The sequence below is a fragment of the Falco naumanni genome, chromosome 16 (genome assembly GCF_017639655.2).
Source record: "Falco naumanni isolate bFalNau1 chromosome 16, bFalNau1.pat, whole genome shotgun sequence".
NCBI classification, from domain to species: Eukaryota; Metazoa; Chordata; class Aves; order Falconiformes; family Falconidae; genus Falco; species Falco naumanni.
This window is the reverse complement of record NC_054069.1, coordinates 2,598,442-2,619,647: the sequence shown is the minus strand read 5'-3', so window position 1 is coordinate 2,619,647 and position 21,206 is coordinate 2,598,442. Positions and strand designations below refer to the sequence as shown.

General features: G+C 55.6%; 1 protein-coding gene across 2 annotated transcripts in view; it reads left to right on the top strand.

Annotated features, from left to right (window-relative positions):
- KIRREL3 (kirre like nephrin family adhesion molecule 3) overlaps positions 1 to 21,206 on the top strand; it is a 341,828-nt gene that overhangs the window by 318,547 nt on the left and 2,075 nt on the right. The window contains exons 11-16 of one of the 2 annotated variants that reach the window (XM_040616225.1): positions 4,012 to 4,112; positions 4,214 to 4,412; positions 5,561 to 5,596; positions 8,718 to 8,825; positions 12,771 to 12,880; positions 20,963 to 21,049. In XM_040616225.1, the coding sequence (XP_040472159.1) occupies positions 4,012 to 4,112; positions 4,214 to 4,412; positions 5,561 to 5,596; positions 8,718 to 8,825; positions 12,771 to 12,880; positions 20,963 to 21,049 (641 nt within the window). The remainder of the gene's footprint in view (positions 1 to 4,011; positions 4,113 to 4,213; positions 4,413 to 5,560; positions 5,597 to 8,717; positions 8,826 to 12,770; positions 12,881 to 20,962; positions 21,050 to 21,206) is intronic. The other variant, XM_040616226.1, reaches the window with a different exon arrangement.

Below are 21,206 nucleotides of genomic sequence, written 5' to 3'. Positions count from 1 at the left end.
CTGTAATTTGAGAGGGAAGTTGAACGCTTCATATTTTCAAGTGATTTTAAATCCAGAGGGTGATACAATTGTCTTGGTATTACCAGGTGCCTTTCTCCGTGGGCTGGGATTCGTCACAGTAAAATTAGGTGTTTAGAAGTGTCTTTTCTGGGCTGGCTGCACAGGCTGTGATCAGCGCACGTGGGCTTCAGAGGGGCTGATCCATCCCACCAAGACGGACACCCCAACGCAGGGGTCTTCATGCAAGCCAGTATGAGCTGCAATCCCGCCTGTAGAGCCCATCCACTCTCCCAACTGTCTGAAATCATGGAAGCAAGATGCTGGGGTGGGAGAGCATCCTCCTGCCCTCCCCGCCAGCAGCCTTGCCAGCCAGGTCTGTGCCTGCAGAGAGCAGCCCGTCCCTGTGCCGGAGCACGGGGCCACCAGCCTGAAAGGCAGCAGATATGATTCAGAGTCTGGTTAATGGGAAGGAGGATTATGCAAACGAGCAGCGTTTGGCAGGGCCAGAGCAGCAGCGGCAAGAAGGCAGCGAGGAACTGTTGGTGCCATCATAAATCAGCAGCAGTTGGATTTACAGCCCCTGCACGAGCCAAAGCCTCCGGATGCTCCTGACTGCACACAAGCCTGGTTACAGCTCCCAGCCCGGCAGGAGAAGCATCCCAAGATGACCTTCCCAGCAGGATTGCCTGCGACGTGCTCTCCCCATGCACCATCCGGGCTCGGCAGGGGCTGCTGAGCAGGGACCACCCCTTGCTCTGCAAGAAAAGTTTTGTTAGAAGGGCTGGACAATTCTGTTCAGGCTTTCGTTTGCCTGGGATTCACTCTAACAAGCAAGCCAAGCCTGCTGGAGAGCTGGGAGTGGAGCAGGGACCGACCTGCCAGTCAGGAGCACGTGGTGGTGGCCCTTCAGCTCATGCTGCAGACACTGGGGGCTTCACCGAGCGTGTCCCCACCACCTCGGGGTGGTCCCTCACCATACCAGGCAGCACCAACCAGCTTCTACAGGAAGGAAGGAGTTAAACCAAACTCTCCTGCCAAGCCATTGCCAACGTGGGGAGGAAAGGTTCAGCAGGCTGGAGAAGCCGAGGCCATCCTTTCATTCCTCCAAGGCTCCCAAAGTCAGCGAGCTGCCTTCTCTTTTGTGTGAGCCGCCAGGACCGCACAAATAAATTGGCACCGGAGCGCTAAAAATAACCGCAACCAATAGCTCCATCATTTATATCCATAGCAACATTGTTTAAAGCCTTTTTCCTGCCTGTGGGCTGTCTCACACTTAGCGCTGAACGCCAAGCCGGAGATTGGCAGCTTTCATAAGGAGCCAGAGCCTGGTGGAGAATCAAACGCCGGCCCCAAATGTGAAGAGGCTGCAACTTCATGCTATTATTTCTGGGCATGTTCATCTCACAAATGGTCTTTAGTCATATGCTATTATCATGATGATAAGCCTTCGACTCTGAACTCCTACAGCAATAATAAACCCCAAAGCCGTTGGCATTTGTGCCATTTAAAATCCACTCGCCTTGGGAAAAATGATCCTTTTAATGATTATTAAGCCATTTTTCTCTAGCGTCACCCAGTCTTGGAGTGCTTCCAGAATTTATAAGTAACATACAACCCTTGAAATAGAAAGAAGATGGCTTTTTTTATTATTATTATTATTGTTATTTAAGCCTGGCCTATGGATCCCATCACTGCTCTTGCCTCTGTTGGCTTTGGGTTCATCAGTGGGCAGGGCAGGCGAGCAGGATGATCACCCAGCACGTGAGCTGCGATGCTCATCCTGCATGACTTGGGCCACTCTTGGAGGATGACGAGACCAAATAGGTCCCCATCACATGTCCCATCCGGAAGGAAAAAGCCACATCCCATGTCCAGGGCCATCTGCCCATCCCACTTGGCTGTTGGCAGGGTTCTGGTCTTGCAGCAGGCGTGGGGAGCCGAGGCCAAGGCTAGCTGACGTTGCCACCTCGGGCATGTTCACGAAGGCCAGGTGCTGCCTGCATCCTCCTGAAAGGAAGCAAAGCCAGGAATCAGCCGGACTCCCCCAAGACCATGGCCAGCGCGTGTGCAAGATGGGCTTTCAGCGATGGATAAATGAGGACGCACACCTTGGGAGCGTGCCTAGAACATCTGGAAGAGCGTTTGGACAGCAAACCACAACAACGTGTCTACTTTTTTTGTCTTTTTCCGATAAAAAGGGGCACGACGTTTTCCACCCATGTGCAGCTATGACCATTACACCAAAACAAGCCCTGACCTTCTCCTTTACGCACAATTTTGACGGCGGCTCACTTTCCGCAGTAATTTCCTGCGCTGCCAGACCCATATGTCTGGTCAGTGCTTCGCTGAGCTGCTTTTTCATGCATCTCCCCTCGGAACACCATCGGGAAGGAAGGACAGGGCTCTGTCATGGTGGCAAGTGGTTGGGGAGCGTGAAGGTTTGCTGCAGGGAGCTGTGACTGGGATCATTTCGATAGGCGACTCCCTGTGTGAATGCACAGAGTGAAAACGGTGGCATTTCGGTACATTTTGGTGCATTCTGCAAATTCATAAATGAGTGGTTTGGAGGAGAGTCAGTCAGGGAACATCCAGGTGAATCTGCTTCTCCCCACTTCACCCCAAATCCTTGAGACTTTCCTTAAAGGAACACATCCTTTAAGCTGCAGGGGCAGGGGCGGCGAATGGGAAAATATTCTCAAACCCACAAAGGATGGTTAGATGTGGGAAAGGATGAGCACAGCAAGCTCTCCCACTCCCACCCTCCCAGGGACCTGGGCTCCAGTCCCAGCTGAGGTTGTCCCCAGTGGTATCGTGGCCTCTCGTAGCGACTCCTTGCAGCTCTCACACGTTGCACGGCCAGCGCGGAGCCTGATGATGGTTGCAGCGCGTTTGCAGATCCCTCTGGACACGTGTGCATGGGTGGGGGTGATGACAAGGCTGTATTTTCTGACAAACCCAGTGACAAACTCAAAACCAAGTGACGACCCAGAGTGAACATCCAAAATAGCCGAGCTGGGGCAGGGGGGCTTTGCCGGCCCCTGCCTCCTCCCTCTCCCTGCATCCCGCTGCCTGCCTGCAGCTCAGCTTGTTGCTGTTTTCTTTTCTGCTAGCAACAAGCCACTCATAGAAATGCAAATCTGCTTTAATTAAGGAGGCTACTAAACAGCAATTAGGATCCCAGCTCTTGTGCTGCTCCCTTGGGGTGATCCTCTCCTCTAGCGGGAGATCGCTCCTGCAGGGCTCTTGGAAGAACTGGGGGTACAGGGATCCCACCAAGCTCTCCCCTCCAACCCCTTTTCTCCCATCCTTGTCTTCAGGATGGTCCACCAAGGCAGGACAGGGACATTTCCCTTCACAAGTCCCTCAGCTGATACATTTGGCCTCGTACTGCTCAGGGAGAGCCTTTCCCAGCCAGGCTGGGCTCCTTTTGCCATCCAAATGGTGCAGGAGAGCCCAGCTGATGGGCTCCCAAGGTTTTTCCAACAGAAATTTCTCCACCACATTGGGCAGGCTGGTTGCAGGTCACTGATTGTGGCTTGTGGGTAGCAGCTGCTTGTCAGTGCCTCTTTCTGCCCTCCTACTGCTTCGTTAAGCTCCTGGGAGCAATTAGTGTAATGGTGATTTAGCAAATCTGGGAGAGCACAGAAGAAGACCAGGTGTGTTGGGTTCTTGCTTTGCTTCTGGAGCAAAAAGCCCTTCTCAGAGGCCAGGTTCACCAGGGAGGTTTCCACAGGATGATGCGGTCACCATCTAGTGCCAGGGATGGGAGAGGAGAGATGGGGACACCCTGGTGCTTTGTGGGGGCAGAAAACCAGCAGAGCCTTAAAGCAAAGCCCCTGCTCTGCGTCCTTCTGCATCAGAGGAGGTGAGGGAATGCTGCTCCATCCCTCCCCTCAAAGAGGAACCCCGACGTCCCTCCACAGCTCTGCTAACAGCCTCCCCAGCACCGCCAGAGCCTCGCATGGCAGCCAGCCGTGCCAGGTGCCAGCAGCCCTCTCCTCTCTCTTGCAGGGCCACCCATCATCTCCAGCACCCAGACGCAGCACGCCCTGCACGGCCAGAAAGGGCAGATCAAGTGCTTCATCCGCAGCACCCCGCCGCCAGACCGAATTGTGAGTAGCATCCCGTGGGAAACGGTGGGCGCCTTGTACACCTTTAGGGTGCCCTACGGTGGGCAAACCTGCCCCAGGCTGACCCCTCTCTTGCTTGGCAGGCTTGGTCCTGGAAGGAGAACGTCCTGGAGTCTGGGACCTCCGGGCGCTACACGGTGGAGACCGTCAGCACGGATGAGGGTGTCATCTCCACGCTGACCATCAGCAACATCGTCCGGGCTGATTTCCAAACCATTTATAACTGCACCGCCTGGAACAGCTTCGGCTCCGACACGGAGATCATCCGGCTCAAAGAGCAAGGTGGGCATCCCCGCGGAGCCGGTGGGGGCTGTTGAGCAGCGGGAATTAGCAGCTGGCCGGGCTGTAAGAGCGGGGAGATGCTGTGAGAGGCAGGAGGTGCTCGGAAAAGCCCTTGGGATGTCAAAGAGGAAAATAGGAAGGATGGTGAAAGTGCTCCAGCCGTGCTAGCTGTAGGGTTGCATCCTTAGGGTACCTGCCAGAGGGTCAGGAGGTGGGACAAGCCCTGCCAAGTCTCTGCTTGAGACGGTATTGCCCAATTTTGCCTGTCCTGCTGAAGTTGGAGGGCACGGGCCGATCCTGCACCCTCCACTCCTTGTCCCACAGCACAAGGTGATGCCACTGCCACAGGCTGGAGGATTATTTGTAGCCTTGGAGAAACAGGACCAGCTGCTCCTACCAGACCCCGCTGCTCTGCAGTGATGGGGTTGAGCAGGAGGAAGGCGTTTGGGCTGGTGGCAACCCTCCATCCCGGCCACCGGCCACTACAGCAGCACGTGTTTTGCAGGGCTGGGCTTGCCCACCCAGCCTCCAAGGCACCTCAAGAAATTCTCAGGGTCTGGCCAGGGGATTTCCACTCTTAGGGCTCTCCATAGCAGGGGAGGGAGATGGCCTTTGTGAGCAACGCTTAGCTCCTGGAGGAACTCCAGTTCCCTTCTATTTTATTAAATGCCAGGGCAGGCAGGTGGATTGTTCTCATTAGGCCGTGATTTATAGGCAAGGCTGCCGTCCAGATTAAATCAGAGCTAAATGAACCCCTTAAAATTAGCCTTGGGCTTCTTCCAATGCAAACAGAGCCAGTGGTTTTTCCAGGTCGTCTGCCAGTCAGCGGGAGCACTCAGCAGCAAGCCCTGGGTCCCGGCAGAGGGTGGCCGGGCAGCCGAGCCGGGTCGGAGCCGGCAACACAGCATCCAAGTCCGCAGCCGGCTCCGCATCTCAGATCTGAGCATCCCTGGCTAGGTGATGCGAGGGGACATCCCTGCCTTGGACAGGGGGACGCCACAGGGTGGCTGAGGATGCCGTAGGTGGCAGAGGACGTCCCCTTCACGGGGGCATCCCTGCGCTCGGAGCAGAGGGCTGAGTGCTCAGGAAGGCTGACATGTGCGCTTGGGCTGTGCAAGGCTGTGGACACTTGCTTTATTTTCAAACAGGTACGGAAATGAAATCAGGAGCTGGTATTCAAGCAGGTATGGAAATCATGAGCTGACGGTGAATGTGAATTGTCCCCAGCCATTACCACACCTGAGGACCCGGCGTCCTTATCCTGGCCCGCAGCATTCCGGCAGGGCAGGGCAGGCAGGGCAGGGCAGAAGGGGCGTAGGAAAGCTGCAGGGCAGGGATGGGGACAGGGGCTGGGAAGCTGGAGCGCTCCTGTCTCCGCTCTGCCACCGACCCGCTCTGCAAACCAACACCGCCTTTCTGTGCCCCAGCTCCCCAGCCACCGAGAGGGGGATGACACGCCACCGCCGCGCTTCAAAGTGCCGCGAAAGGGACCACTGAAGTGCTCTTACGAGGCAGAAAAGAGGGAGAACACAGGTTTTTCCAGGGTTATTTGCAGACATCAGCTTGTCTCAGCATCTTGGGAGAGTGCTAGCCAGCATCCACTGCAGCCAGAGCAGGGCTGAATGGATTTTTGGGCAGATGCTGTGGGATGTGCTGCCCTTGTGCCTTCCTTGTCCGCTGCACCAGAGCAGGGTGCGTGGGGGAGCACGTAGCCAGCAAACTGCTCCTCCTCAGCTCGCCCTTGCCTTCAGGATGCAGTTTCACCATCCCAGCCGCTGGTTCCTGTCACTGCCCTTTTGCTGTTAGCTTTCTCTTCAGCCCAGGAGAGCCCCCGGCACTTCCCCCACCCCATTCCCTGCATGATTCTCCATCATCTTCACCACCATCACTACCTGCTTCTTGCTGAGTTCTGCATTGCGGATCCCGCTCCTCCAGTAAGCCAGTAAGCACTCCCAGGGACTCCAGGCTCCTGTCTTCTCACCCTTTTGCTCCACATTCCCCCGGGAGAGCTGAAAAAAAATCCCACGATGAGTTACCCCATTGGCAGGAGTGCTGCCTAGCAGGTGGCCTCAAGACATCCAGAGAAGAAAATCCCAGTTTCTTCCTGCTGGGGCTCAGCTGTTGTGCTGGAGGATGCTGGTTTCAGGATGAGCTCCTTGGTGCAGCCCGAACCAGCTCCAGCATCTGCGACCTGAGCTCCGGCTCGAGGCTGCGGGGCATGTGGGACTTGACTTTTCATTAGAGACCCCAGGGGAATTAGCGCGCTCGGCAGGTTTTGCGGTCTGCTCGGTGCCACATGAGTCACGTCACCGGTGGCCTAGCTTGGGTGACAAGTGACGCATCAAGGGACTAGCAAACCCCAGCAGAAAATGCATGAGGAAGCTGGAAACCGAAAAGCATCAGCATAAACCACTAACCGAATCACTTGAAACAACAAGCTAAGCGGGGAAGATTAAAGGCTCTTTTTAGATCAAGCGTGAGTGGAAGAAGCTGAACTCAACCAGCACCTTTTTCTGATCACCCTGCAGTTCTCAGAGTAGGGCTCAGGACCGATGATGCCCCATGGCCACCGCTAAAGGGTAGCATGAAGTGGCTTTATAACTCCCCTGTGCCAGCTGGGATTAGATAACGGTGAAGAAACCCTTTGCTGACTACATGGGGAAGATGCTGATGGAATTATAACTCCCCCAGTCCCACCAGTAAGGATGTGTGCCCTTTAGGAAGGCTGAAAGGCACAGGCAGGATCTGTGATCCCAGGTCCAGGATGACATTTGCAGTCAAAACCAGCCAGTGGACAATGAGAAATGATTTCTTTATCACCCGGTCAAGTAGCAGCCCTGAGGCTGCTGAGCTTTGCTTCGCAGCTGGGTCACCCACGTGTCCCCGTGGTCCAGCAGCACTCACATCCCCCAGCTGTGGGGACAAAGAGGAAAGAGGACCACCTCTCTGCATCCGTTTTTTCCCAAAGTTTATCCCGTCCATTTGCAAGCCAGGGATCCAGAGGAGAAAACACGTGTCAGAGGTGTCCAGGAAAGCGGTGAGGACACGCTCACCCAGCTTGGACAGGGTTACCCCTCTTCTGGCTCGCTGTGGCTTCACAAGAGCCTTTGGGGTGGCTAGGAAGAGCAGGAATGGGGACCTATGGTTATCTGCTGCTTTTGGGGAGAGAGTCTTGGGGATGCGGTTTATCATCCCAGCCAACATAAGCAGTTTGTGGTACCCACGGCTTTGATGTCCTGCGAGCGGGAGCGCTGCCTGTCGCTGCCGGGCAATAACCCAGAGAGCAGGCACCGACCCAACTCTCGCCGTTAAGTAGGAGCTGTGCTCTGAGGGACTGGAGGAACTGAGCAGGGAGATAACAAGGCTCTTGGGCTGTAAATCTGACCCTCTCACCATAAATGTGATTTCGTATTCCACCCTCCCCACACCTCGCAAGCTGCTGCCTGGATCTGCGCAAATATATCAGCTTTGCTGGCTGAGCCGTGGTCTGAAATCCCCGCCGGGAACCCAACTGCAAAGTTATTGTAGGCAGAAGGATGCAAGCACGTAACCCCTGCTCTGTGGCAGGCTCTGCTCCCCCGGGGCTGCCTCCCGCAGCCCCCTGCCTACACATCCCCCCCCCCCCGCAGCCCTCGCCCACCACAGCTGCCTGGCCTCTGCTCATCCCCGGCAGGGGCCGTCCCTCCTGTCCCAGCCCTTGTAGCACCCTCAGGGCTTGGAGGAGCAAGGACAGAGTTGATAAGCCAAGGGAGAAGGCAGGCCACTGGGATATAAAACAGGCAGAGGCTGTGAATGATGGCCCTTGGGTTAATTCATCCATATATACTTAACAGCATCTGCTAAGACAGCTGAGCTACCGCCTCCGGCAGGTGGGCTCGGTGCCCGACTCCATCCCTCTGTTCCAGCTCCAACCTCTCTCCCATCCTGCCCTGGTGCCATTTCTCTTTCTTAATAGTATTAACACACCGTTTTCTTTTGCGCTTTTCATCCTGTAGAGAGATTCATTCATTAACCCGCAGGGCGCAGTTGTTAACCTGCTCTTCTGGCTCCCTCTTCTCTCCCTCCCAGGGGAAACTGAGGCACAGAGAGATGGGGGCTTGCACAGACTGCGGCACGCAGCAGCAGCCCACGCCGGTGTCACCCACGCAGGGACGAGGGAGTGGGGAAGGAGGTCCATTTGGCCCCAAAACCCTCCCCAGGCTCATCACCGAGCCGCTTTCCAGTCGCCAGGGGTGGGTCCCTTGGGGAAAAGCCACCTCCCTGACCTTCATCCCGGCTTCATGCTCCCTCTCTTTCCTCTTGCAGAGTCGGTGCCGATGGCGGTGATCATCGGAGTGGCCGTGGGGGCCGGCGTGGCGTTCCTGGTGTTGATGGCCACCATCGTCGCCTTCTGCTGCGCCCGCTCCCAGAGGAGTAAGTGTCTCCCCCGACCCCGCTGCATCCTTTCAGGCAGGGCTGGGGTTAAAACCTTGCTGAGGCAGGGAGGGGGGAGAAAATAGCGTGGGTCACAAAGAAATTAGAAGCTGCATTTACTGACATGGCACCGGCACAATCTGCTCCTCGTCTTGGTCTACCGAATGCTCAGCAAACGGCAGCCCCGTGGGAGGAGAGGATTTCGGAGCGCGTGGGAAAACGTGCCAGGGTAAACGCTGCTCCATGCTAGAGCATCCTAGGGGCAAAGGGATTGCAAAGGGACCTGCTCTTCCTCCCTGCCCTGGAGAAATCCTGAGCTCCCAGAGGGAGAAGCTTCCTCACCACGCCACGTCGGTGCTTAAAAACCCTCCTCCGTTTGCGCTCTGTTCAGCTTCTGTTCTCATTCCATTTTTCTCGACATAAAAACGCGTATTTCCTAGTGGGGAAAATACAGCCAGCTGAGGGGATTTACATGGAACGTGTGGGGTTTTGAAGCCTGGCCGTGGTGGGAATACAAGTTAAAGCGTCATTAGAGACACAGGTAGAGGAGGAGGAGGAGTAAACAGTGTGGCATCGTGTTGCCTCATTAAAAAAGACACCAGGAAATTAAAGGAGGATTGTTGACTAAATGAAAAGGCATCAAACCAGGAGAGAGAAGAGTGTGATTGTCTGGAGCATCCCAGGCCACGGGGGAGTAGAGGAGCTACTCGACGATGCTCCCAGCTTGGGAGACGGGTGGTACGGATGCTGGGATGCCAAGCTCTGTGTGTGTGTGTGCCAGAAAACCCAGTTGTTTTTCTTTCCTTTTTATTTTCCCTCCTCTTGATCGTTTGCAAAGCAATCAGGCACCAGGCTCCTCCTGGATTTGGGTATTAACGCACGGCCTCCCATGGCAGAAATGTGTTTCATTTTAGGAGTGATAACGATGCCTCTCCCTGGTTTATCCCGTTTTTTCTGAACTCTTGCAGCCTTCATTAGCAAGTATTAATGAACTAAATGGAGGGCAGTCATTCATCTTGCTTTTTGGGGAAGGATTGCTGATGGACAGGACCCCAGACCAGGCCAGTTTGACGTTGCAGAGACCATTCAGCAACGATGAACGACTTGAGCACCTGAAGAAAGCCAGGACCAAACCGTGTCACCGTGTCCATGGTCGGACGTAATCGGCCGTGCTTTCCCCACGCTGCATCACTCGGAGCCGGGAAGAGCATGTGCTTCATTATCTTCCTCTAATTTGATGTCACCAGATGGTGCAGGGTTCTTTACAGGACCTGGGATTTAACGCTAATGCTGTGACAACAGGTCGAAGATGTGGTGCACGTGCCGGCTTGGAGGGTCCCTCACAAGCTGGAAGCATGTAGGGGTTCGGCAGCTTTTTGGGGAAAAACCAGGGCTTGTCCTTCCAGGAGGGGACAACCCCACCCAAGTGTCTTGTGTGATTTATCCCTTGGATTCCCAGGAATCGGGAAGAAGAGGCGTTTTCCTCGCCAGGGCTGGGAGCGTGTGGATTGGGAAGAGGGTAGTGGGAAGAGGGAGGCAAGGCAGTGCTTGGGGTCCCTTTCCTCCGCTGCGTTTCCAGTGCTGTCCCACTCGGAAAGACTTTGGTGTCCTGTATGCAACGAGCTGCTGGGTCTGGGCATCTTCCCAGCGCGCTCGCTGCACCGCTGCTGTTCCTTGGCTCCTCCTGCAGTGCCATGCCCTGGGGAGAGGTCCTCAGCATCCCTGGACCAGAGCACAGCTCCCTGTGCTTCCCACAAGGCTTCTTTGCTACATCACTTTCGGATCAGAGCAAGCGAGTGGGAAGAGATCATCCAAGAGATCGGCAAAGATCCCTGCCCTGATCTCCCTGCCCTCCCCAAAGTGAAACAGGAGGAGGAATGGCTCAACTTTTTCTGGAGAGCCAGACCCAGCCGGGGATGCCGGCTTGGTAACAGATGCTTTGCTGGGTGCTTGGGCTGCCGCCCGTGAGGAGCGGGATGCTGTGGTGCCGACGAGGCAAATCCTGGGTGCAGGGAGCAGGGGGTGCTGGTGGCACCATTTGGTCCCCCATTGCATAGCTCTAAAAGCCACTTGGAGCTGCCAAAATAAGGTCCCCCCCTGGTTTTCGGAGGGGAGCAGCAGCAGCTAAACCAGCCCCCGAGCGATAGTCGGTGCAAAACCCTGCAGGGGAGGGCTTGGCTGTCCCAGGGCAAAGGGCTTTTATCCCTGTTTTGCAGGTGCTAATGCAAACTGGATGCTGTGACCCATATCTCCAGCAGCAGGTGAGCATTAGGAAGGTAGAAACAGCGGGCTGAAAGGTGAGGAAAGGACTTTCATCACGGTTAGTGGTGTGAAATCAGCAGAGGTATTCCAGAGATCAGCTCAGGAGGGGTAGGACCAGCAGAGCACTTTGGTATCAGGAGAGGGACTCATTTCCTACCAGGATGGCTACAGATGCCTCTCCCAAGACAAACCAGAGCAGTGTTACATCATTTAAAACAACAGCCTGCAAACAAAAACCTGCCGGCAGGCTGTGGGGATGGCTCCCGGCGGAGGGGACAAGGTGACCCCGCAGTAACTCCGGAGAAGACACCTCCTCCTCATGGCTACAACCAGCCACCAGCCATTGACTAATGGGGACGGCAGTTCCTGGCCTTGCTTTGGAGAGATGCAGCAAAAAAATGCGCTGGGTGCAGCTGGAAAAGAAAAAACAAACAAACAAACCAACCAGACTTTACTGCACATCTGTTGTTGTACCTTCGGTGACTTAACGGCCCAGAGTTATTTAAGGGGGAACACTCCTGGGAGAGGATGTGCAAGACAGTAATTAGCTTCCCTGTGTGATTAAAGACGGAGGTTCCAGCACCAGGAACATGGTCCCAGCAGGAAAAAAAAAAAAAAACAACGAAAAAAACCAGTGGCAACTTCACAGTGAAACCCTTTGCCTTGCCCCCTGAGGCTTGGACACGTCTGTGGGTGACAGCAGGGCGGCAGGGATCAGGCATGGGAGGCTGAGATAGATGAATTTGAGGATGGAGCTTCACGCCGGCCTCGGTTACCTGATTCCGTTTGGTTTACAGATGAAATGCCCAGCTCCTCCTGCGTGGGGTCCAGCCCATGCTGGTGCCATCCTGGCCTGGCAGGGGCTGCTGGTTCCTGCAGCTGGAGGTGGAGCGGCTGAACCCAGCGGTCCAGGGCGGTTTCGGGTCCGCAAGGGTCCTGGGAGGTTGGAGCCACATCGTCGGCTGGAGCCCAGCTTCAAAGCTGTGAGATGTTTAGATCCGGCTGTTCAGATTTGCATCCATCTCTGCTTTTCATCTTGGCTGTTTCTGCTCCTGCTGCTCGGCGTCTTTGGTTTAATTTTGCTAAAATGATTTCTTCAAAGCACACCTGACACCTTCAGGGGAGGCAGAGAGTCTCTCCAGAAATGTTTCTCTCTGCCCTGCGTGAAAACAGGCTGCCTGGAGCAGCAGCCAGGGATGATCCGGTTGTTCCCGCAGCCCTGGCTCTGTCTTTGTGCATTTCTTGGCCTTTTCCATATGTACCTTCACCCCAAACCTAGGGAAGGCTTTTCTCAGGGGCTTCCCGGTGCCAGGGGGAGAGCTGGTGCATCCCTCAGGAGCGGTATTCCACGTGCTCCCTGAGCATCATCCATGGTCTGGACACAGAGCCCCCCACCTGCCTGAGCAGTTCTGCTGCGGCCAGCCCCCGTCAGTAGCACCAGGAGTACGGCGGGGGCTGCCCAAGCTCCCAAAGGAATTAAACCAGAAATCTGAGCTCCCCAGAGGTGGAGGTTTCACGTGCCTGTGCCTTATGGCCATGCCAGGAGTGCTCCCGCAATTCCCAGCTGGCCTTGCTGAGCTGGGGTGAGTTTTCCAGACGTCCTCAGCAATCCGTCGGGTCCCTGAGGATGCTCCGCCACCGCCTTGGACTAACCCCCCCTTCTCCTTCTCGCTCTTTGCCCAGATCTCAAAGGTGTGGTTTCTGCCAAGAACGATATCCGCGTGGAGATCGTGCACAAGGAGCCGGCCTCGGGCAGGGAGGCGGAGGAGCACCCGACCATCAAGCAGCTGATGGTAAGGATTTACTACTCCCCGTAAGCCGTTACTCCATGTAAGTGTTTGACGGCAACGAGTCCAGGCACATGTAGTTCAGCACCGTAATCCCCACTCAAGGCAACGATGCTCTTCCAGAAATCTTGCTCTTGAGATACACGTTCTCCTGCCATAAAAGCTCCTGGAGTGAAACTTTGCTAATGAGGAGGGAGAACCGGGAGAGGTTTATTGCAGTAGCCCAGCCGCCCGCCAGGCTAATGGCAAAACAAATTTGCCACCTCGCGTGGGGAGAGAGCTGCAGACTGCGGGTAGATACGCCATAGGTGAGCACGCTGTAATAATGAGCTAATTAGCCAGCGAGAGCTGCGCTCTCCGGGACACACTTGGGAGGGTCATACGTGCAAAAATAATGCAGGTGCACGCAGTTGGGTGCGGATTGCTAACGCTGGGGGTGTGGGGGCAGCCTGGACCTGGCTCGGCAATGACCCCCGAGGTGTCACCAAGGCCACTGCCCTTGCCTGAGGGGACCAAGAGCCACAGGCAGGGCAAGAGGCTGATGATGGAGATCCCAGGAAATTCCCCCTCAGCCCACCGCATCCTTGCAGCCCGGCCGCAGGCTGCTCCCCTCGCTGGTGTCGCCGCTGTTCTCCGCCTCTCAGCCCCAGTTTGCTTTTGCATTCGCTTGCTGGTGGCGTGGGTGACAAATAGAAGCCGAGCAAATGGCAAAGGAAAGGAAAGGGAGGAAGGATTGAAGAGGCTAGAGGCAGCTTTCTAAGCTGCTGGGTGGGGTTTTGCCTGCCCTGATCCTCCGTTTTTTGGGCAGCACTTGCAAGCATCAGTATGCCCCGCTTGCAAAAGCTGCTCGATGAATTACCGGCGGAAAGGCAAGGCTGAGCATCGTAGGGTGGGCAGAATCGATGCCTGCCAGTGCACATTTACAGCAAGGGACCCTCGAGATGAGAAGGCAGGAGGAGATGGAGATCTGGCACATTATCCCAGCACCGCTGAGGTTGCTGTGCAAGAAGAGTTCCCGGTTTTGCCCTGCAGAGTCTGTAAATCCACAGCGGGATTTTGCAAGGCTTCACTCCGTGAAAGGACAGAGGCAGCTGGGATTCTGGTTTGGAGCCATCTGCTGAGATGAAGGGAACCAGGAGCTTCCTCTCCGTAGGATCCTGTACCTCCATCCGTACGGACAGCGATCAACAGCACCAAGCCCAGATCCAGCTCCCAAAGAGGGGCCGGGATCAGCCCGAATCCCACTCAAGCCCTTAACCACCGAGCTGGAAGCCCGCCCCGAGCCTCAGCAGATGGGACCTACGGGGAACATTCATCACCGATGAATAAACGATGAAGAGGATGGTTGTGGGAGGTGAGGCCCAGGATCTTGTAAGACATCATGGGGACTTGCTCAGGTTATTTGCCGGAGCCAGAAGGTGATTATTTCACATCCGCGTGTGCCCTTGATGAGGCTGGTACCAGAGCAGCGCAGAGCTCTGCTGGGCACATCTCAGTAAGGATGCTGGCAGGATGGAAATGGTGCAGAAAAAAATGGCAATATTTATTTGATAGCTGGAGAAAAAAATGCCTTACGGGGAGAGGTTTATAGAACTCATGTGTTTTAGCTTATCAGCAAGACTGCTGAGAGGTGGTTTGGTTGGAGCACGGTATAGAGGGGCTATTTAAGTAAATTTAAGTATTTTAAGTAGGGTAGGCAAAGACGAGCGCTTTTGGATACAGCACAACAGAGTGTTGCAGCCTGGCTGCTGGACTCTGGTCCCCAGAAGGTGATTTTCCCCCTCTCCTGGCCAAATCCAGGTGCTTTTCCTGAAGATACATCAGTTGGAAATCACGTTATTGGATCAGCACTGCTTGAGAGGTTGGAAGAGATGGTGCATGGTCTCTGCCCCTGATGCTGGGCAGACTGGGTGCTGCCTGGGACATCCTACCTGGCAGGGAGAAGACATCTAAGCCCTCTCCCCTGCCTGAACCGGAGCCTCCCCATCCTCATCTGCCCTTGGCAAGGGTATTCCCAGTAAATACTTCCCAGTTTCTTCTCCCCTTGGAGGCCCCGGGGACCCCCGCTCTCCCTCATCCTCCTCCTTGCTGTTCCCAACAGCCAGTATGAGCATCTTCCTCTGGCCATTCAAGACCCAAGCTTTGGATGCTAAACAGATTCCTAATAAGAGACTCCAAGTTTGTCAATGAAATGATGGAACAAGTTTAAAAAACTCATCCTTGCTAGTGAGCACTGATGCGACCTCCCCAGCAGGAGCAGGGAGGCAACGCACAGCACCCCTCGCTTGCTCCCTACCCCACGCCAGGACTCTCCTGCTCTCCCTCCTCCCCGTACCGGCGTTATTTCCAGCTTTTATTTTCCAGCTTTTATTGCAGCTTCTTCACCTGCCTTCCCTAAGCTTCTGGTGATCCTTCCAGCCCGGGCTCAATCTCGACGGTGTCCTCTGGAATGATCCCCTTTGCCCTCAGCAATGTTCATAACACCTTGCAGTTTTAATATCAACTGCAAATTGCATTAACATGCTGGGTGCTCGCACGAAGAAATCATTAATGCAGATGTTAACGAAAAGCAGGCCACGCTTGCAAACAGCTCCCCTCTGCTCCACATCTTGCTGTGATGCTTTCGCATCAGCCTTTCCCCTCTGCATCCCAGACCCTCGGCCAAGCCCCCACGGTCCAGCACGGCTCGACCTGCTCCTGCCAGGCTCCAGGAATGAAGATCCACCCTCGGCACCGCGGATGGAGCCGTTGCTCCTCGGTTTCCCACCGGGTCTCTGCTCTGCCGGAGTATTTCTGGCTGCAGAGTGCCAGCACGACTCTTCTCCCCCCGCCGCCCCCTCCCCAAATGCTATTGCATTTGTTATTCTCCAGCCATCTGTGACCTCCGCAGCTCTCCGTGCTTTTCACAAATAATTATTCATGCATCTATAAATTCATTAACACCTTAGGATACACGTCATGCTGTCTGATTTGCATATGTTCACATTGTCTCAGTGCCGTCTCCCCCCCCCCAGTCCTCCATTAGCTGTTCCACCAGGCACTGCCTACGGGCAGGGGAAAGGCTGCCAGCCCGCAGGGCCAGAAAGCGAACAGCAGCCGGTGGCTGGAGGCAAAAGAGCCACTGGAAGGGTCTCATTCTGGAAAGAAATAAATCACAACAGCAGCTTTCTCTCTCCTGCCAGGGTGCATTGCATCGGCACGCCAATTCGGCTGCACCTGGTCTGTGATCAGGAGGTTGAGGAGCATCACCAGCTCCGACGTGGCATAACCTCCCCTGGTACCCTGGCTGGGTTGTATTCCCGGCTGGACGGGATCCGTGCCTCAGGTTCCTTATCTGTGAAATGGGGCTGATGATCCTAAAGGAGCCATCCTCGCTATTAGGAGCAATCCTGATAGACGATCCCAAAGTGACCAGCAGGCGAGAGCATCCCAAGCCGAAGGGTCCAGTGTGGCCGCACAGACCCAGGCATCGCCTTCGAGTTATATTTGGGGTGGAACAGTCAGAACAACCCATCCAGCAGACAGGTTGGTGATCTTTTCCTGGCTCACCTTTCCTGTCCCCATCTTGAAACCTGTTCCTCTGCTCCAAGGGATGTTCCCAGTTTGCTCACAGCCCGCAGATCGACACCGGACACATTTTCCACTCAGGAGCACAGCTCGGATCCCCACGGAAGAGGAAAAACCCAAAAAGCAGAGGTGAAATTCAGGGCGAGGCTCGTTTCTACCTACAGCCCAGCTGTCACAGCATCATTTTCTCTGCCTTTCCCCCCGAGCAGTGCTCCAAGTGCCGGCAGCCAGTGCCGCTGCAGCCCTGGGAGGCACCAGCCACCCCTGAGCTGGAGGTGCAGGCTGATCTCCACTACCCCAGGGACACTTACCCTGTGCCAGGTCTGGATCAGAGCCCAGTGGCACCTCCATGACATCCATCCTGGCCCGAGAGGCTCCAGACATGTCCCTCCTGCACAGCCACCACCTTCCAGAAGCCCCTGGCAGGGTACCGGCGTGGGCACAGCACCAGCCAGCATGCCCATGCTTCCTCCAGCCAGGAGATGAAGACCACATAAAAAAATCAGTGTGAAAATGTTGGTGACCTTCACGGCTCTGGCTTTGTGGGGTGATGGTGGAGCTGGAATCCGAAGGCAGGTAACACCTTTAGGGGTGCTGGGGTGCATCGAGCCGGGCGCTGTGCGAGCACGGAGAAGCTGGCATCCACCACAGCGAGCTCACAAGAAAGGAAGAAGGATGCGAGAAGGATGGCAGGACATCCTGGAGAAAGGAAGAAGGATGCGAGAAGGATGGCAGGACATCCTGGAGAAAGGAAGAAGGATGCGAGAAGGATGGCAGGACATCCCGGAGAAAGGAAGAAGGATGCGAGAAGGATGGCAGGACATCCCGGAGAAAGGAAGAAGGACGCGAGAAGGATGGCAGGACATCCTGGAGAAAGGAAGAAGGATGCGAGAAGGATGGCAGGACATCCCGGAGAAAGGAAGAAGGACGCGAGAAGGATGGCAGGACATCCTGGAGAAAGGAAGAAGGACGCGAGAAGGATGGCAGGACATCCCGGAGAAAGGAAGAAGGACGCGAGAAGGATGGCAGGACATCCTGGAGAAAGGAAGAAGGATGCGAGAAGGATGGCAGGACATCCTGGAGAAAGGAAGAAGGATGCGAGAAGGATGGCAGGACATCCTGGAGAAAGGAAGAAGGACGCGAGAAGGATGGCAGGACATCCTGGAGAAAGGAAGAAGGACGCGAGAAGGATGGCAGGACATCCCGGAGAAAGGAAGAAGGACGCGAGAAGGATGGCAGGACATCCCGGAGAAAGGAAGAAGGACGCGAGAAGGATGGCAGGACATCCCGGAGAAAGGAAGAAGGACGCGAGAAGGATGGCAGGACAACCCACAGGCTGGCTGGCATCACGCCACCGCCACCTTTGCCCATCCAAAAGCAACATTTGGGGGGAGTAGGGGGGGACAGGGTGATGCAGCTTCTCTGGGGGGCACAGGGGTGGGCAGCATGGGGGTGGGTGGGCGCTCGCATCGCTAGGCTGGCATTTGAAGGTGATAAACCCTCAGCTGGCTGGGAAATCCCAGCAGGTTTTTTTTTTATTTGTGTGCTTGTTTCCTCGCCGGCAGCTGGTCCCCGCTGGGAGCAGAGGATGCCACCATCTTGGGAATCTATTAAACAACATCCCTCGCCCCTGGTAGGGTTTGACCCACAGGAGTTTCAAAGTGCTGCTGAGTGGCAGCCAATTACCCAACAAGCGGGAAACATTATCATTAAACAAGGGACGAGGTGGGGGGAGGCACCTTGCCTGGGGTGAGGGGCTCGCCTGCCAGGTCTGGATGGATGCTCGGGGACCAGGACAGGCACTCTGGAGGGGGCAGCGTTTTAAAAAACATATTGTCTCGGCTAACGAAAGCCAAGAATTTAATATCTGGTCTGTGGGATGTGACATCCCAGCTGAAAGCGGCTTCATTTGGCAGCGTTAAATGAGGGAGCGCTCCAGCGGGCAGAGGGTTAGGAGGCACAGCGCCGGAGCTGGCCACTGTTTTCGTAATTTAAGTGCCATTTCCCTGCCTGGAGTGACCTTGAGAAGTCACTCTGCTTTGCAGGGATGCGCTGCCCCGGTGGATGGAGCCAGCTCAGCAAAGCCAATGTGATGCTTCATCCTGTCAAGGGGCTCACTGCCTTTTGCAGTGGGGGAAACTGAGGCAAGAAGTGGTGGTGGTCAGGGATACGGTTCATCGCATCCCTTAGCCACACTGATCCAGGAGGGACCAGTGAGGTTTGGACGTGGGGAACTGGGGTGGCTTTACGCCACGCTGCCCAACTGTGCGCACCGGTCTCGCCGTGGCAAAGGCTGCTGGCACCTGGCAGTTGCCAAGCGGGATTAAGTCCTGGAATGACATTCCCAGGATCAGGCCGTGCGCTTGGATTCAGCGGGGCTGGCAGGAGGGGGAATGGTGGGCACGTGGCTCCAACAGGCGGCTTTATCGCCGGCCATCTGCATGGCAGCAACGCGGCCGAGGGACCAAAGCATATTGGTGCTGTAGCCCAGCTGGAAAAATCCATGGCTCCGGAAAAAACAGGCTGGAGCATCCCGTGCCAGCATCCGCAAGCACGCTGGTGGCTTGTGGCTGTGCCCTGGACATTTCTGGTCTCTTTTTTTTCATCTATTTCCCTCTCCCCTCAGCTCAGCTCCCCCACTGCCTCTGCATTCATAAAGCTCGTTAATATCGGTAATAGAGTTAACTAACTTTCCTTGGCTCGCTGGTGTTTACCCAGCGATGGCAAAGAGAGGAAGGCAAGCTAACGAGCATCCCGCCGCCCACTAATTAACGGCGTGAGATTGCATCGGGGCTAAAGCCACCACGCAAACTTTAATAAAGGTGGCGTTAATGACCGGCTGCTGTAATGGGGGAATTGGAAGCGGAGGGATGCGATGGAGGGATGCGATGGCGCTTTATGGACCACGCGCGTGGCTTGCGCGGGGGCTCGGTGCCCTCTGACGGCGCAGGGGCTCACTGCATCCCCCCAAATCCAGGGGGAATTGTAGGAATTGGGGACCCCCACGGGGCTTGGGGAGCATCCCGGTGCCTGGATTGTGCCAGCCATCCTCAAAGAGGCCACATGAAATGGTTTAAAATACCTCGTCAAAGCCGACGTTTAATCCCAGGGAGGTCGCGCCGCCGGCAGGGCTGGGACTTTGGTTCTCACCGGCTCATCTCCCCCCTCCATCGCACACGCCGAGGAGCAGCCACGGCCGAGGAGAACTGGTTTCGCCTTTTCTTTCTGAGCCAGGACCTGTAAAACCTTTGCGATGGGTTTCCTGCATGCCCATCCCATGCCAGTGCAGTGACACTTCAGGGTGTCACCGTGGCTGGCCGGCAGAATAAAAATAACCCCCCACACCCCTCCGCTCTTCCCTGCACCGAATTTAATCCTCGGTGACACTTCGATTTACCCTGGTAAATCAAGGGCTCTTCCAGGCACTTTTTTCTTCCCTAGGAAAACTCAGGTACTTTAATTTATTGCATTTAATAGACGTATCAAAGGCTTGCAGGAGATGAACAGAAAGTGCTGCAGGGCGAATTTCCACAACCACTTACCATTGGAAAAAGGAGAAATTGGGCAATAAAAAGGGATTTGGGGGCTTTTTGGGGCCGTGACCGGGGCAGCTGCAATGCCAGCACCAGGGCACAGCACCCAGGCTGGCTGTGCGCAGTCAATAGCGCAGAAGATAAAAAAAGGCAGCTGAGAAATTGGTTGATATTATGCTTCTGCACAGCCTTGCCTTGCTGAAGGAAGGGTAATTAAAGCCAGGGTCTAATTAATGTGTCTTTCTCCCCCTCCCCACCGCCACCAAACGTGGTCAGCCTTCAAAGGAAGGCGAAGGCGGCACGTCGGGGTGGCAGCATCCACCTCCGGGGGTCTGCGAAGGAGCAGTGGGAGCAAAATTTAAGTCAAATCAAACCAAAAGGAGTTTCTCCAGCCCGTCCATCCCCTCCTGACCCCCAAGCCCCTGGGGTGGGCAAAGCCTCCAAGGCTCAAAGCTTTTGCGACAAGCCAATATCACGGGGAGGGGGGAGGGGGTAGAAAATAAAATTGAGGCTTTCACGTTAATTACAGTATTGTGGCAACGCCAGAACCGAGCTCAGATTTTTGAGATGTTAGTGGCCAAGTTCAGCTGAGGAGGAAAGGAGGCCAACCAAGGGAAAAAAAAATGGGAGGGGGAAAAAAAAAAGGTGATTTGGGGGGTTTGTTCTGGGCAGGTGGGGTGCAGCCCCAACACTCACCACGGTGGATGTAAATAATTCATTTTCCACATCAGCCCAGCCTTTTTAGTCCTAAAAAGAGGCGGGGGGGGTGGGGGGAGGAAACAACATCAAAACAACATAAAAAATAACCCAGGGAATTGGATGGCTTTGCTGCCCTCCGACACTGCCCCGCTGGGGTGTCCCTGGGCAAATCCTTTAATTCGAAGTGGGAATGGTGGCAGGCGCGGGGCTCACCCCACGTGGCGTGGGGCCAGGCAGCCCCGGGCTGGGGGGGCAGCGGGTGCTGACACCCACCTGCATCCTTTCCTAGATGGACCGGGGGGAGTTTCAGCAGGACTCGGTGCTGAAGCAGCTCGAGGTGCTCAAGGAGGAGGAGAAGGAGTTTCAAAACCTGAAGGTGAGCCGGACCCTGGGGACACGGCCCCCTTCGTCCCCAGCCCCACGAAGAGATGGGGCTTAACCACCACCAACCCCCCCCAGGTCACTGCTGCTAGAGGGGCTGCAGCATGTGGCCGAGGCAGTTGCACCCCAGGGTGCTGGGCACCACTCCCTGC